Below are 16,348 nucleotides of genomic sequence, written 5' to 3' on the forward strand. Positions count from 1 at the left end.
TATTATGCTCAGTGAAATAAGCCAGGCAGAGAAAGACAAGTACCAAATGACTTCACTCATTTGTGGAGGATAACAACAAAGCAAAACTGAAGGAACAAAGCACCAGACTCACAGACTCCAAGAAGGGACTAGCGGTTACCAAAGGGAAGGGGGTGAAGAGGGAGGAAAAAGGGTAATAAGGGGTGTTATGATCCGCACAAATAATGTAGAGGGGGTGTGGGGAAGGCAGTATAGCACAGAGAAGACAAGTAGTAACTCTGTAGCATCTTACACGCTGATGGATAGTTACTGCTATGGGGTATGTGTGGGGGGTACTTAATAATGTGGGTGAATGTAGTAACCACAATGTTGCTCATGTGAAACTTTCATAAGATTGTATATCAGTGATACCTTAATAAAAAAAGAAAAAGCCATCATCACAATCTAACTTTAGAACATTTTTGTCCCTCCCCCACAAAACCTCAATACCAATTAGCAGTTACTACTCACTGATACTCCCCCAGCCCTAAATAACTACTAGTCTGCTTTCTGTCTCTATAAATCTGCCTGTACATTTCATATAAATGGTATACAATATATGGTCTTTGTGACTGGTTTCTTTCACTTAACATGATGTTTTCAAGGATCATCCATATTGTAGCATGTCAGTAATTCATTCATTTCTGTGGCTGAGTAATACTGTGTTGTTTGGATGTACCACATTTCATTTATCCATTTATCAGTTGATGGACATTTGGGTTGTTTCCAGTCTTTGGTTATTATGACTACTGCTGCTCTGAACATTCATGTACAAGTTGTTATATGGACATGTTTTCATTTCCCTGGAATATATACCTACATACGGAATTGCTAAGTTTTGTGGTAACTGTTTCACTTTTTGAGGAATTGCCAGATTGTTTTCCAGAATGGCTGTGTTATTTTACATTTCCACCACCAATTTCTCTACATCTTTGTTGACACTTGTTACTGTCTTTTTTATTATGGCCATCCTAATACGTATGAAATAGTATCTTATTGTGGTTTTGATTTGCATTTCCCTAATGACTACAGATGTGAAGCATCTTTGCATGTGCTTATTGGCCATTTGTAGCTCTTCTTAAGAAAAATGTCTGTACAAATCCTTTGCCCATTTTTAAATTAGGTTATTTATTTAAGTTGGGTCTTTTTATTACTGAGGTTTAAGATTTCTTTATATATTCTGGATACAGGTCCTTTATCAGGCATATGATTTGCAAATATTTTCCCCCATTCCAGAAGATGAAAAATGGGTTGTCTTGTCACTTTGATGGTATTTTGTTTTCAGCACAACAGATTTTAATTCTGATGTAGCCCAATTTATCTATTTCTCTTGTAGCATGAATTTTTGGTGTTGCATCTAAATTTGCCTATTCTGGACATTGTATACAAATTTATAAATGGAAGAATGTGGCCTTTTGTGACTGGCTACTTTAACTTGATATCGTGTTTTCGAGGGTTGTCCATGTTGTAGCATGTATCAATACTCTGTTCTTTTTTATTAAGATATCATTGATATACACTCTTATGAAGGTTTCACAAGAAAAACAATGTGGTTATTACATTCACCCTTATTATCGAGAACTTCATTCTTTTTTATGACCAAATAATATTATATAAATAGATGACATTTAATTTATCCATTCATTAGTTGACTGACATTTGGGTTGTTTCTACTTTTTGGCTATTATGAATAATGCTGCTATTAACATTTGTGTACAAGTTTCATTGTGGACTTATGTTTTCAATTATCTTACCTAAGAGTATTACAGGTTTAGGTCTTACATTTAGATCTGTCATCCATTTTGAGTTAATTTTTGTGTGTGGTCTAAGGTAGGATTGCAAATGTGTTCTTCTACATGTGGATATTCAGCTGTACCCTTTATTGAAAGGATTTTCTCTCATTGTCTTTGCACCCTTCTTGAAAATCAGTTGACTATAAATGTAAGGATTTATTTCTGAACTCAGTACTGTTCCTTTGATCTACATGTCTGTCCTTACACCGTAACCACACTGTCTTGATAACTGTAGCTTTGTAGTAAGTTTTAAAATGAGGAACTGTGAGTCCTCCAACTTTGTTGTTCTTTTTCAAGGTTGTTTCTGGCTATTCAGGGTCCCTTGCATTTTCATATAAATTTTAAAATCAGCTTGTTAATTTCTGCAAAAAAAGCAGCTGGCTCTGGTGAATCTATAGATCAATTTGGAGAGTATTGCCATCTTAACACTATTAAATGTTCTGACCCATGAGCATAGGATGTCTTTTCATTTCTTTAGATCTTCTTTAATTTCTATCAAGAATGTTTTGTAGTTTTTAGTGCATAAGCCTTTGCACTTCTTTTATTAAATTTATACCTAAGTATTTTATTTTTTGATGCTATTTTATATGGAATTGTTCTGCTAATTTTATTTTCAGAGTGTTTATTGTATATATATAGAAACACAATTGATTTTTGTATACACAATGACATTTTTCCAACTAACAGAATTGGCATTAAGTTTCTAAGTATTATCTTGTACCCTGTCCACTAAGGTTTTCTTGGTTTGCCTTTTTTGTTTTTTTAATTTTGGTATCATTAATGTAAAATTACTTGAACAACATTATGGTTACTAGACTCCCCCTATTATCAAGTCTCCACCACATACCCCATTACAGTCACTGTCCATCAGCTTAGTAAAATGCTATAGAATCATTACTTGTCTTCTCTGTGTTATACTGCCTTTCCTGTGTACCCCCTTCCCCTGTTACATTATCTGTGCTAATCATAATGCCCCTTTTTTCCCCCTTATCCCTCCCTTCCCACCCATCCTCCCCAGTCCCTTTCCCTTTGGTAAAACTGTTAGTCCATTCTTGGGTTCTGTGCATCTGCTGCTGTTTTGCTCCTTCAGTTTTTTCTTTGTTCTTATACTCCACAGATGAGTGAAATCATTTGATACTTGTCTTTCTCTGCCTGGCTTACTTCACTGAGCATAATATCCTCTAGCTCCATCCATGTTGTTGGAAATGGTAGGATTTGTTTTCTTCTTATGGCTGAATAATATTCCATTGTGTATATGTACCACATCTTCTTTATCCATTCATCTACTGATGGACACTTAGGTTGCTTCCATTTCTTGGCTATTGTAAATAGTGCTGCGATAAACATAGGGGTGCATCTGTCTTTTTCAAACTGGGCTCCTGCATTCTTAGGGTAAATTCCTAGGAGTAGAGTTCCTGGGTCAAATGGTATTTCTATTTTTAGTTTTTTGACGAACCTCCATACTGTTTTCCACAATGGTTGAACTAATTTGCATTCCTACCAGCAGTGTAAGAGGTTTCCCCTTTCTCCACATCCTCGCTAACATTTGTTGTTGTTTGTCTTTTGGATGTTGGTCGTCCTAACTGGTGTGAGGTGATAGCTCATTGTGGTTTTAATTTGCATTTCTCTGATGATTAGGGATATGGAGCATCTTTTCATGTGTCTGTAGGCCATCTGAATTTCTTCTTTGGAGAAGTGTCTGTTCAGCTCCTCTGCCCATTTTTTGATTGGATTATTTTCTTTTTGTTTCTTGAGTTGCGTTAGCTCTTTATATAATTTGGATGTCAACTCCTTATTGGATATATCATTTATGAATATGTTCTCCCATACTGTAGGATGTCTTTTTGTTCTACTGATGGTGTCCTTTCCTGTTCAGAAGCTTTTTAGTTGGATATAGTCCCACTTGTAGATTTTTGCTTTTGTTTCCCTTGCCTGGGGAGATATGTTCATGAAGAAGTTACTCATATTTATGTCCAAGATTTTTTGACTGTTTCTATCTAATAATTTTATGATTTCATGACTTACATTCAGGTCTTTGATCCATTTTGAGTTTATTTTTGTGTATAGGGTTAGACAATAATCCAGTTTCATTCTCTTACATGTAACTGTCCAGTTTTGCCAACACCAGCTGTTGAAGAGGCTGTCATTTCCCCATTGTATATCCATGGCTCCTTTATCATATATTAATTGACCATATATGCTTGGGTTTATATCTGGGCTCTCTATTCTGTTCCATTGGTCTATGTGTCTGTTCTTGTACCAGTACCAGATTGTCTTAATTACTGTGCCTTTGTAGTAGAGCTTGAAGTCAGGGAGCATAATTCCCACCACTTTATTCTTCCTTCTCAGGATTGCTTTGGCTATTCGGGGTCTTTGGTGGTTCCATATGAATTTTAGGACAGTTTTCTCTGGTTCTTTGAAGAATGCTGTTGGTATTTTGATAGGAATTGCATTGAATCTATAGATTGCTTTAGGCATGATGGCCATTTTGACAATATTAATTCTTCCTATCCATGAGCATGGGATGTCTTTCCATTTATTGGTATCTTCTTTAATTTCTCTTATGAGTGTCTTGTAGTTTTCAGAGTATAAGTCTTTCACCTCCTTAGTTAGGTTTTTTCCTAGGTATTTTATTCTTTTTGATGCAATTGTGAATGGAATTGTTTTCCTGATTTCTCTTTCTGCTAGTTCATAGTTAGTGTGTAGAAATGCAACAGATTTCTGTGTATTAATTTTGTATCCCGCAACTTTGCTGAATTCAGATATTAGATCGAGTAGTTTTGGAGTGGATTCTTTAGGGTTTTTTATGTATAATATCATGTCATCTGCAAATAGTAACAGTTTAACTTCTTCCTTGCCAATCTGGATGCCTTTTATTTCTTTGTGTTGTCTGAATGCCCTGACTAGGACCTCCAGAACTATGTTGAATAAAAGTGGGAGAGTAAGCATCCTTGTCTTGTTCCCGATCTTAAAGGAAAAGCTTTCAGCTTCTCGCTGTTAAGTATAATGTTGGCTGTGGGTTTGTCATATATGGCCTTTATTATGTTGAGGTACTTGCCCTCTATACCCATTTTGTTGAGAGTTTTTATCATGAATGGATGTTGAATTTTGTCAAATGCTTTTTCAGCATCTATGGAGATGATCATGTGGTTTTTGTCCTTCTTTTTGTCGATGTAGTGGATGATGTTGATGGATTTTCAAATATTGTACCATCCTTGCATCCCTGTGATGAATCCCACTTGATCATGATGGATGATCTTTTTGATGTATTTTTTAATTTGGTTTGCTAATATTTTGTTGAGTATTTTTGCATCTATGTTCATGAGGGATATTGGTCTGTAATTTTCTTTTTTTGTGGTGTCTTTGCCTGGTTTTGGTATTAGAGTGATGTTGGCCTCATAGAATGAGTTTGGGAGTATTCCCTCCTCTTCTACTTCTTGGAAGACTTTAAAGAGGATGGGTATTAGGTCTTAGCTAAATGTTTGATAAAATTCAGCAGTGAAACCATCTGGTCCAGGAGTTTTGTTCTTAGGTAGTTTTATAATTACCAATTCAATTTCTTTGGTAATTGGTCTATTCAGATTTTCTGTTTCTTCCTGAGTCAGCCGTGGAAGGTTATATTTTTCTAGAAAGTTGCCCATTTCTTCTAAGTTGTCTACTTTGTTAGCATATAATTTTTCATACTATTCTCTCATAATTCTTTGTATTTCTGTGGTGTCCGTAGTGATTTTTCCTTTCTCATTTCTGATTCTATTTATGTGTGTAGACTCTCTTTTTTTCTTGATATGTCTGGTTAGGGGTTTATCTATTTTGTTTATTTTCTTGAAGAACCAGCTCTTGCTTTCATTGATTCTTTCTATTGTTTTATTCTTCTCAATTTTATTTATTTCTGCTTTAATCTTTATTATATCCCTCCTTCTACTGACTTTGGGCCTCATTTGTTCTTCCTTTTCTAGTTTCATTAATTGTGAGTTTAGACTGTTCATTTGGTATTGTTCTTTCCTGAGGTATACCTGTATTGCAATATACTTGCTTGTTAGCATGGCCTTCTCTGTGTCCCACAGATTTTGCGGTGTTGAATTATTGTTGTCATTTGTCTCCATATATTGCTTGATGTGTGTTTTTATTTGGTCATTGATCCATTGATTATTTAGGAGCATATTATTAAGCCTCTATGTGTTTGTGGGCTTTTCTGTTTTCTTGTGTAATTTGTTTCTAGTTTCATACCTTTGTGATCTGAGAAGCTGGTTGGTACAATTTCAATCTTTTTGAATTTACTGAGGTTCTTTTTGTGGCCTAGTATATGATCTATTCTTGAAAATATTCCATGTGCACTTGAGAAGAATGTGTATCTTGTTGCTTTTGGATGGAGTGTTCTATAGATGTCCGTTAGGTCCATCTGTTCTAATACGTTGTTCAGTGCCTCTGTCTCTTTACTTATTTTCTGTCTGGTTGATCTGTCCTTTGGAGTGAGTGGTGCATTGAAGTCTCCTAAAATGAATGCATTGCATTCTAATTTCTCCCTTTAATTCTGTTAGTATTTGTTTCACATATGTAGGTCATCCTGTGTTGGGTGCATAGATATTTATAATAGTTATATCCTCTTGTTGGACTGACCCCTTTATCATTATGTAATGTCTTTTGTCTCTTGTTACTTTCTTTGTTTTGAAGTCGATTTTGTCTGATACAAGTACTGCAGCTCCTGCTTTTTTCTCCCTATTAGTTGCATGAAATATCTTTTTCCATCCCTTTGCTTTCAGTCTGTGTATATCTTTGGGTTTGAGTCTCTTATAGGCAGCATATAGACGGGTCTTGCTTTTTTATCCATTCTATTACTCTGTGTCTTTTGAGTGGTGTATTCAGACCATTTACATTTAGGGTGATTATCGATAGATATGTACTTATTGCCACTGCAGGCTTTAGATTCATAGTTACCAAAGGTTCAAGGGTAATTCCCTTACTATCTAACAGTCTAATTTAACTCACTTCATATGCTATTACAATCACAACCTAACAGTTCTTTTTTTTTTCTTTCTCCTTTTTCTTCCTCCTCCATTCTTTGTATGTTATGAATCATATTCTGTACTCTTTGTCTGTCCCTTGCATGACATCTATTTAGCCTTAGGAATACTTCCATATATAGGAATCCCTCCATAATGCACTGTAGAGGTGGTTTGTGGGAGGTAAATTCTCTCAGCTTTTGCTTATCTGAAAATTGTTTATTCCCTCCTTCAAATTTAAATGATAACCTTGCTGGGTAGAGTATTCTCAGTTTGAGGCCTTTCTGCTTCACTGCATTAAATATATCATGCCACTCCCTTCTGGCCTGTAAGGTTTCTGTTGAGAAATCTGGTGATAGCCTGATTGGTTTTCCTTTGTATGTGATATTTTTTCTCTCTCTAGCTGCTTTTAAAAGTCTGTCTTTATCCTTGATCTTTGCCATTTTAATTATTGTATGTCTTGATGTTGTCTTCCTTGGGTCCCTTGTGTTGGGAGATCTGTGCACCTTCATGGCTTGAGAAAATATCTCCTTCCCCAGACTGGGAAAGTTTTCAGCAATTCCCTCCTCAATGACACTTTCTATCCCTTTTTCTCTCTCTTCTTCTGGTATCCCTATAGTGCGAATATTGTTCCATTTGGATTGGTCACACAGTTCTCTCAATATTCTTTCACTCTTAGAGATTCTTTTTTCTCTCTGTGCCTCAGCTTCTTTGTATTCCTCTTCTCTAATTTCTATTCCATTTACCATCTCTTCTACTACATCTAATCTGCTTTTAAATCCCTCCATTGTATGTTTCATTTCAGATATGGAATTTCTTAATGATTGAATCTCTGTCTTAAATTCATTCCTGGGTTCTGGAATATTTTTCTGTACCTCCATGCAGATGTTTATGGTTTTTATTTTCAACTCTCTTTCAGGAAGATTGGTGAGTGCGGTTTCATTTGGCCCTTCTTCTGGGGTTTGTGTGATTTTCGTCTGAACCATGTTCTTTTGACGTTTCATATTTCTGTGTGGTGCCCACTAGTGCCCAGAAGCTCCAGTCTCTGGAGCTGCTCAGCCCCTAGAGTGAGGTTGGGGGTAGTAGGGAAGCGACGCTGGTGCCTGGGGGGAGGAAAGATCTGTTTCCTGATTCCCGTCTGCGGTGTCTGTCTCCAGTATCAGAGCCAGCGGGCCAAGCACACAAGTGTAAGCCTCTGTGCTTTGGGTCTCTAGCTGTTGTAGGCGAGGCCTCCCTCTGACTGGCCTGATGCCAGTGCAGTGACTGCCGGTTTGCTAGCCGGTGCCGTCAGGCCAAGAGGAAGGCTTGGCAGGCTGCGTGTCACAGTGGGGGGCCTCGGAGCTGAGCAGCCAGCCGGGGGATGGAGCACCTGAAGCTCCTCAAAGTTCCCAACCTGCTGGGCAGAGCACACCCAGACAACCTTGTCCAGCTCTCCCTTCTCCCGCGCAGCAAGGTCCGTGCAAACTGCACCCCTTTAGCAGCTTTCTCGCTGCTAGGAAGCCTCTCAGACCGCCTGCCTTTCCTCTGTCCCAGAGCAGCTGGATGTGGATCCCCAACCTCCACACACACAGCTGGAATCTCAGTCTCTCAAGCACTCCACCTGTCCCAATTTCCCAATGTCCAGAGCACCACGCAATGTAGGTCTGTGGTCTAAAGCAGACCTCCAGGGCTGGGTTTTCAGCACTCCCAGGCTTCCACCCCCTCCCTGCTCTGTTTCTCTTCCTCCTGCCAGTGAGCTGGGGTTGGGGAAGGGCTTGGGTCCTGCCGGATCGAGGCTTTGGTACATTACCCTGTTTCGTGAGGTTTGCTCTGTTCTTGAGGTCTATGCAGTCTGGTTCAGCCTTCTTTCCTGCTGCTGTTTTAGGGTTTGTTGTATTAACTATATTTTCATACTATTTGTGGTTTTGGGAGGAGTTCTCTGTCTCACCTCTCACGCCACCATCTTGAATCCACTATCCCTCTTGGTTCGCTTTTTTAAAGATCTGTATAGGGGCCACAATATAGCATTTGGTTGTTATGTCTTTTAAGCTTTTTTCATCTGGAGGAATCCCTTTTCCTTTTAAAAAACTTTTTTCAGTTGACTTGTTGAAAACGCTGGGTCAGATAGCCTGTAGAAACATCCCACATTCCTAGATTTGCTGTTCTGCTTCTTCATGGTGTCATGTCACTTGTGTCTCTGTATTCCTCATTTCCCTTTAACTGAAAGCTAGCTCCAAAGCCCTGGTTCTCAGCCTCAGCTCTCAGCCTTACCTTTCCTTCTTTTTTTTTAAAATTAAGGTATCATTGATATATACTCTTATGAAGGTTTCACATGAAAAACAATGTGGTTATTACATTCACCCATATTATTGAGTCCCCCCCATACCCCATTGCAGTCACTGTCCATCAGTGTAGTAAGATGCCACCGAGTCACTACTTGTCTTCTGTGTGCTACACTGTCTTCCCCATGATCCCCCCCATACCATGTGTGCCAATCATAATAGCCCTCAATCCCTTTCTACCTCCCTCCCCACCCACCCTCCCCAACCCCTTCCCTTTGGTAACCGCTAGTCCCTTCTTGGAGTCTGTGAGTCTGTTGCTGTTTTGTTACTTCAGTTTTGCTTCATTGTTATACTCCACAAATGAGGGAAATAATTTGGTATTTGTCTTTCTCTGCCTGACTTATTTCACTGAGCATAATGTTCTCCAGCTCCGTCCATGTTGTTGCAAATGGTAGGATTTGTTTCTTATAGCTGAATAGTATTCCATTGTGTATATGTACCACATCTTCCTTATCCAATCATGTACTGATGGACACTTAGGTTGCTTCCATATCTTGGCTATTATAAATAGTTCAGCCTTGTGTTTCTACCAAGTTCAGTTGTTGCTCTTGCTGGCTTGGTGAACACACTTTAAGAACCATTGTCCTCTCATGAGGTTCTGGCAAGATATTTTTCAGAACTGTGTAGTGCTGTTAATGTGCAGCCCAGCTCGACAACTATGGAGCTAATAGTTTGAACCAACAACAACCCCTTATTTCATTAAGGGTTGCCAAATGACATTTCCCTGTGTCAGTCCTGCCACAGCATGAGCAGGAATTCATCTTTAAAGAAGACATTTCCATTTCCAAAGGGATCTTTTAATGGCCAAGTTTTAAACTTGGAAGTTAAAAGTAAAATTAAATGTATGTGTCAGTTCTCTTTCTAGGTGTGTACACCTTGGAAAAAAGATTGGAACAAAATATGGCCAAATACTAATAGTATCTCTGGATAGTAAAATTGTGTGTAATCGTATTTTTCACATTTCCTAATGTATAAATAGGACCTTTAAAATAAAAAAAAGTTATGAAAAATAACTTCTTAAATGTCAAATAAAATAAATAGAAAATTTCATCTCTCCAAAAGATTTCCTCTCCAAGGAAGCCATTTTCACTGTTGTATCTCCTATTTATATCTCCTGAATAAACAGTGAATCGGCCTGTTCCTCACAGTTAGGACCCTGTGGCCTCTGTGGTGTTTGTTGTGTGTCTCTCCCATGATGACACCCCCTTGGCACTGTTCTGTCCTGACGGTTTTGGAAGAGTGAATGCAGAGATGTAGCAGGAAACAGTCATTACCATGGAAAGACACAACCCAGACAGTACCAGTTTCATTGTTTACTGTGTTCCCTGAGGGCCTTCTGGGGCAGAGACTCTTCTCAGGAATGGTCTTCATTCTCAGTGGTCTAAGGGACTGAAACTCATTTGGTCCTGCTCTTTGTCCTGGTGATTATAATGTGAAGTTTTCCAATCCATGTAACTGGAGGAAGGCAGTTTAATTTCTACTTTTGAAAGTTAAGGAGCTGGTTAGCAGTACCAGTGGCTCTCCAAAAGAACTCACGCATGTTCACTACAGAATAGTTGGGGCATTGTCTCCCTTTTCAGTCCTTTCACTTCCTCTAACTGCTCCTCTTGGGCCAGAGTGACTCCATATTCCTAGGGCAGACCCCTGTCAGCACCTGTCATACCTATGAGTGCTGCAGGGATGCAGCGTCATTCATGTCTCTATTCAGCTCTCTATGTGACGGTGGGCCCACAGAACCTACTCAGCAAGTGTTTGCTGAGTGACTGGGGCCAGATAGCCAACACTGCATCTGTAGTCTTTCTCCATCTTCATTCACCCACGTATGTGTGCTCTTACAGGCATCTTATTATAGAAAACTTTATCCCTCTGGAAGAAAAAAGTAAAATTATGAATAGATCCTTCTTTGATGAAGAGGAAGATCATTGGAAATTACATCCTATAACCAGACTGGAGTAAGTAACTATTGACTTTAAGTAGACTTTAAGGTGAGGAGGAGGGAAAGAATGTTGATAAACTGGACTTGGTCAGAGGGGTATAGTAAACACAGTGTAACTCATTTAAACCTGGAACCAACTGCATCTCTGACTTTGTGACTGACATAGGTCCACGAGGTAGAAGTTTGATAATGAGTGTGGTATTAGGAATTGGGAGACTTTATCAGTGAACTAACAACCTTTCCCAATTTCCTGCATGTCAGCTCCCTTGGCTGTCAAATGAAACATGCTAGGCCAAATGAGGGACTGTGCATAGGTGTTATATTGTGTGTCAGTCTGACACTGTGTTGAGAAGGATTCTCAGTCTTAAGTCTGGGTCCTACTGGAAAAATGGGACATGTCTACCAAGGGTGCAGGGGTGGGGAGTGTTGAGAGCAATGCTTTGTGCCTGCCATCTAAGAACAGCTCTCCAACTTAGAAGATGCATGATGCTCACATTTGAATCAGAAAGCAACTCAAGCAGAAAATATAAGCAGTCCCTGCCCCATTTACATGTCAGCCCTCCATCCAGGTTCTATTTAAGTAGGTTCAGAGTCTTCTTAGTGCTGGTTCCACAGGACCAGTCCTGGGACTGTGAAACACACTCCGTCCTGGTCTTTGACCACTGCAGTCCATTTCTAGGCACCAGCAGATGATGAAGCGGCCAGTTTCAGCTGTGGGATATAAGAGACCATTGAGCCAACATGCAAGAATGTCTATGATGATTCGTCCAGAGGCCCGATACAGGGTGAGAAGATTGTTCTTTCTCTCCTTTCTCTCCTAGAGGAGCTTAGATGTATGTTAGGCACCGTTCTGCAAAGTTGAGTTTATATCTGACTATTTTCAGAGGTACCTGACGACATTTATAGTAACACAACAATTATAGCAAATAATAAATAACAATGAAAATAACCGTTGTCAGTAAAAAAGTAAAATAGAACGAGATGTAGAAAATCAGGACTAGAGAAGGAGAGAGTACAAACATTCTAACAGTAGGCTTCAAAACAGCTCTGTTGGAAGACCGGGAAGAATATAGATGTCTAATGACAGGAGATGGAGGTGTGTTGAAGAACTTATGGTACTTTCATTTAACATAATGTGGGTCAGTCATTTATTCAAAATAACATAATTAAGGACTATTTAATGACCCAAACACATTTTATAGTAATACTGCTGTATGAGCTTCATAGGCACATGCTCAGCGCTCCACTGCTTTCTCTAATCGAATGCTTCCACCTACTCTATGCAGTAGGTCCCGTGGCTTAGCTTAGTAGGTAGCTGGTAAGTTGATGAACAAGGAGACATGAGGTATTGTTAAATTGTAAAATCTTTGGTACTGGAAGTGTGTATGTGAATAAAAAAAAATCTAGCACAAAATATATCAGAATGTGAACTGGTTATCTCTGATTAACGAAAGTATACGTAATATAAATTTTCTTCTTTTTGCTTATCTGTATTTTTAACTGTCAGTGGGGAACCTGTATTATTTTTATAATGAAAGATTTTTCACTGAAAAAATTTTAAGTGTTTTGAGTCGCCCCCATCAGCCAGAGCAAAACAGGAGGATTAGTTAGCTCCTCAGGCGCTGCTCTTCTTGGCACTGGGTTATTTAAAATAAAGAAAACAAAAGCAAAAACTTTGTATTAGGTCGGGTTTTATATGGTGGAAGACGAGTGATGTGTCAGACAGAATCCTCCGAAACATTTTTCTAGCAGTTTCAGAGGGTGCAGATCTTGTTAGTTCCTTCTTGTCTGAAAGTCAAAAACATTATTTTAAAGCCGACAGATCAAATATGCGGGTTTCCAGGGGGCTAAGTGCGCCAAAGGTAGAATTTAAAGCAGTATCTCTGAGGTATTTTCAGCAGAGGACCCACTCCAGTAAGAGAAATTCTAAGTATTATCTCAATATATGAAATTGCTACATGGAGCTACTGCTTCTCCCCACCTTTGCCCTGCAGTAGCCCTTCCTGCCCCCTCCAGAGCCCTGGGGCTTGAACTGCACTGAATGCGAGGAGCTGGAGGAGAAGATGTGTGACTACGGGCTCTCTTTCCTCCGCACACTTGCCTTAGTATGTAGGAGCTACGAAAAGGCCCACCACAGGGCAGCCAGGGAAGGAATCCATCCACAGGTCAATTATGAGGAGGGGCCCAGTCTGATTTTTAAAATGTGGTTTCAAGCACATATATGGCCACACACATATGTGCCACATACATGTCCCATACGTGCCTCCTCCCCTTGACCACCAAAAAGTTCATCAAAGCTGCTGTAGGTGGTGAAATGATTGGTGATTACTATTTTCTTCTTTATAGTTTTTGTATTTTCACATTGTCTTCAATAAATAAGTGGGTTTTAATTTATTATTTTTCCCTGATTATTCCCCTTAGGGTATAACACATCTTTCATTGTTAAAAAAAATTTTTTTTAATATAAAAAAGATAAAAGAAAAAAGCCTAGAGAAGGAAATAAAAATCATCCGTAATCCCTCCAGAAGAAAAGCTATAAAACTACGTCACTTCTTTCTTCCAGGCAGGTTCTTGGTAGGCTCCGAGGAGCAAGCAGTTTGCAGTTGTGTTCTTGGAGGGGGTCTAGACTGCTCTGTTTCTCTGTGGTTGGAGGCCAACCTAGCTGGTTCTGGCTGTGCTTCTGCAGGCTGAAAACATTGTGCTGTTGGAGCTGGACCTGCCCAGCCGGACCACCAGAGACTATGAAGGCCCAGCCATTGCCCCCAAAGTCCAGGCTGCATTGGATGCAGCTCTGCAGGACGAAGATGAGATACAGGTGGACGCATCATCCTTTGAAAGCTCTGCAAATAAGAAATCTAAGGCCAGGTGAGTGGCTTTTGATGACCTGCATTTGAACAGAGTACGTTTGAACAAGGACAAAGGTAGAGGGTGACAAAAGTGCTTGTTTATCATGGAATGCTTTACAGAACACACCAGAAAATATTGCCATGCTACTCCTGTGTTTATTCATTTATTTCACAAATATTTATGGTTCAGGCATCATGCCAGGCACACTGAATTGCACAATGCCTAATGTACCTTGTTTCTAGTAGAAGGAATATGGGTTCCAGTGAAATAGGGAACAGTTCTTTGGTCCCCACTGTGGATAAGGCAGTTCTAAGTGCTTTAAAAAAATCCTCGTAATGATTTCCTGCAAAAACTTACTAAGTTAAATATTCTCAGTCAATCCCGTTTTATAGATGAGAAAACTGAGAATTTGAAAAAGTAGCCAACTTCAAGGAATAAGTGGCAGAGCCAGGGTTCAAACGTCTGTCTAAATCTACAACCCTGGTTCTGAGCCTCAATGCTGAATTTACCTCACCCAGTTTAGTAACCAAGTACTTAATTTGGTGTTAAATTATAAATCCTATTTTACCAAGTTCTGGATTAGAAGTTTAAGGAAAATAACTGGGTGAAAAATTAAAAAATGGAAGAAATTCCACCTGCAAACAATATTTTCTTAATATTTTTTCTTCAGTTTGGAGAAGACAAGATATGATTTAAGTAGGCCAACAACTGCTGAGAATCAGCATCCCTGCCCTGAGGGGGTCACACTTGTTGGCGGGTTGCGGTGGCCACGAGCAGAGGTGGGGCTGTGCCAGTCTGATGGTTGTACAGCTGAAAGCACACCGGCTTTCAGGCTGGTGGGGAAAAGCCTCCTTGAAATGTTAATGGCACTCGAAGGGAAAGGAGTCTGACCTGTCTCAGAGGCAGAGATGGAAGGACATGTAAAGTAAGCATGTGCTTGACTTTTGCAGGCCTAAAAGCGGAAGGAAGTCGGGATCCTCTTCCTCTTCCTCAGGAACCCCTGCATCTCAGCTTTATCCACAGTCTCGGGGGCTGGTTCCAAAGTAAAGCCAGTTCCTCCTTTCCGGGGGTGGAAACAGCATTTGCCTTCTGAGAGAAGAGACCAACAGAAACCTGCAGAGAGGACTCAGAATCATTCCCCTGGGGAGAAGCAATGATCTCTTTGCAGATTAACCAACTTGATCTGGTAGAAACGTGCTGGTCCTAATCTGGCACTCTGCTCCTCTGGGAAATGTCCTTTAATTAGCATCTCAGAAATGCATGGGTATGGTCAAGTGAGGTAGTTGAAGTGGAAAGCAAGAGAATGACCAGTGACCTTGCTTCCCCACTCCCTTGCCTTCTCCTCTCCCTTCCCTTGCCCTCCCTTCCACTCCACTCCTTTTCTAGCCTATTCTTTACACCGGGCTCCCTTCTTGTTGAACACTAGGACAGAATCAAGAGTCACCTTAGCCAGACCAAGTCTTAGGAGCCTCAGCATAAAACAACAGTGAGGTTGAATTTGAAAGCCCTAGAACTTGAGCAGGCACTCGTTCTTGTAGGTAGAAATGAAATCTCATTTGGATCCCGGCCCCCAGAGGACATGATCCATGCACCTCAGTAAGAAGTGAATCTTCTCAATGAGGAAATGTTTTCCAAGGAAGCCACCAATTTCTGCTCCTGAAGGGTTCAATGTTGGAAGCAATAGAAATAACATTCCCTTTGCCTCCTTGGAGAGTTTAGGGAACAGCTTCTTTATAAAACCTCAAAACCATGACCATCCTGTCAAAGACATGAATCTGTAAGCTGATACCATGTCCATATACCGTGTCACTTTACTCTTTGTTCATCACCATCTTTTTCCATGCACACATACTCTGAGTGTCCCTGCCTAGAACCCATCCTCTGCCTCCAGAGTAGGCCTGCTGTATGGGAGAAAGGAGGCTGGATCTGCCTTCTCTAATAGGATGAGTTGGGGAAACAAGACATATAGTGGCACTTTTGAATTCCCAATTTTGTTCGTTTTTTGCATAGAGAACATAAGGGTGACTAGGCAGATGCAGAGACAGAGACATGAGGGTTGGTGCAGGGGAAAGGAACATGCAACAGTTGGGAGCAAAGAATTCCTGCCTGCCTTCAGCAGAAGACTCACCTGGTCCTAGAAGTGTGGCTACCGGCAGGCAGCACCTAAGGTGGTGGAGTGACTGTGGGATTGAAGAGGCTCAGAGGAGAGAGTAGGAATTCCTGTTTACATACACTAGTTTGGTTTTTAAGTTTCAGTTCTTTGTATTACTGAAATGCAAAGGTTCATTCTATGTTGGTCATTAGATGAATGTTACTCATTTCCCCCAGGAGAAGCTCATAAGTGTGTGTGGGTGTGCAAGTGCAATGATGCCTGTGTTCTTTGAGTGTGTCCATGTGTGTCTGTAAGAGAGAGAGAGAGAGACCAAGAACTTG

The 16,348-nt window shown here is 40.0% G+C and overlaps 1 protein-coding gene across 3 annotated transcripts in view; it reads left to right on the forward strand.

The window, feature by feature from the left end:
- The window catches only part of KIF3B (kinesin family member 3B), a 55,883-nt gene extending 40,173 nt beyond the window's left edge, over positions 1 to 15,710 (forward strand). For 2 of the 3 annotated variants that reach the window (XM_036924719.2, XM_036924718.2), the window contains exons 6-9: positions 10,971 to 11,084; positions 11,748 to 11,853; positions 13,755 to 13,933; positions 14,866 to 15,710. In XM_036924719.2, the coding sequence (XP_036780614.2) occupies positions 10,971 to 11,084; positions 11,748 to 11,853; positions 13,755 to 13,933; positions 14,866 to 14,962 (496 nt within the window). In that variant the 3' untranslated portion in view covers positions 14,963 to 15,710. The remainder of the gene's footprint in view (positions 1 to 10,970; positions 11,085 to 11,747; positions 11,854 to 13,754; positions 13,934 to 14,865) is intronic. The other variant, XM_057502881.1, reaches the window with a different exon arrangement.
- The last annotated feature ends 638 nt before the right edge of the window (positions 15,711 to 16,348 follow it).

The sequence above is a fragment of the Manis pentadactyla genome, chromosome 5 (genome assembly GCF_030020395.1).
Source record: "Manis pentadactyla isolate mManPen7 chromosome 5, mManPen7.hap1, whole genome shotgun sequence".
NCBI classification, from domain to species: domain Eukaryota; kingdom Metazoa; phylum Chordata; class Mammalia; order Pholidota; family Manidae; genus Manis; species Manis pentadactyla.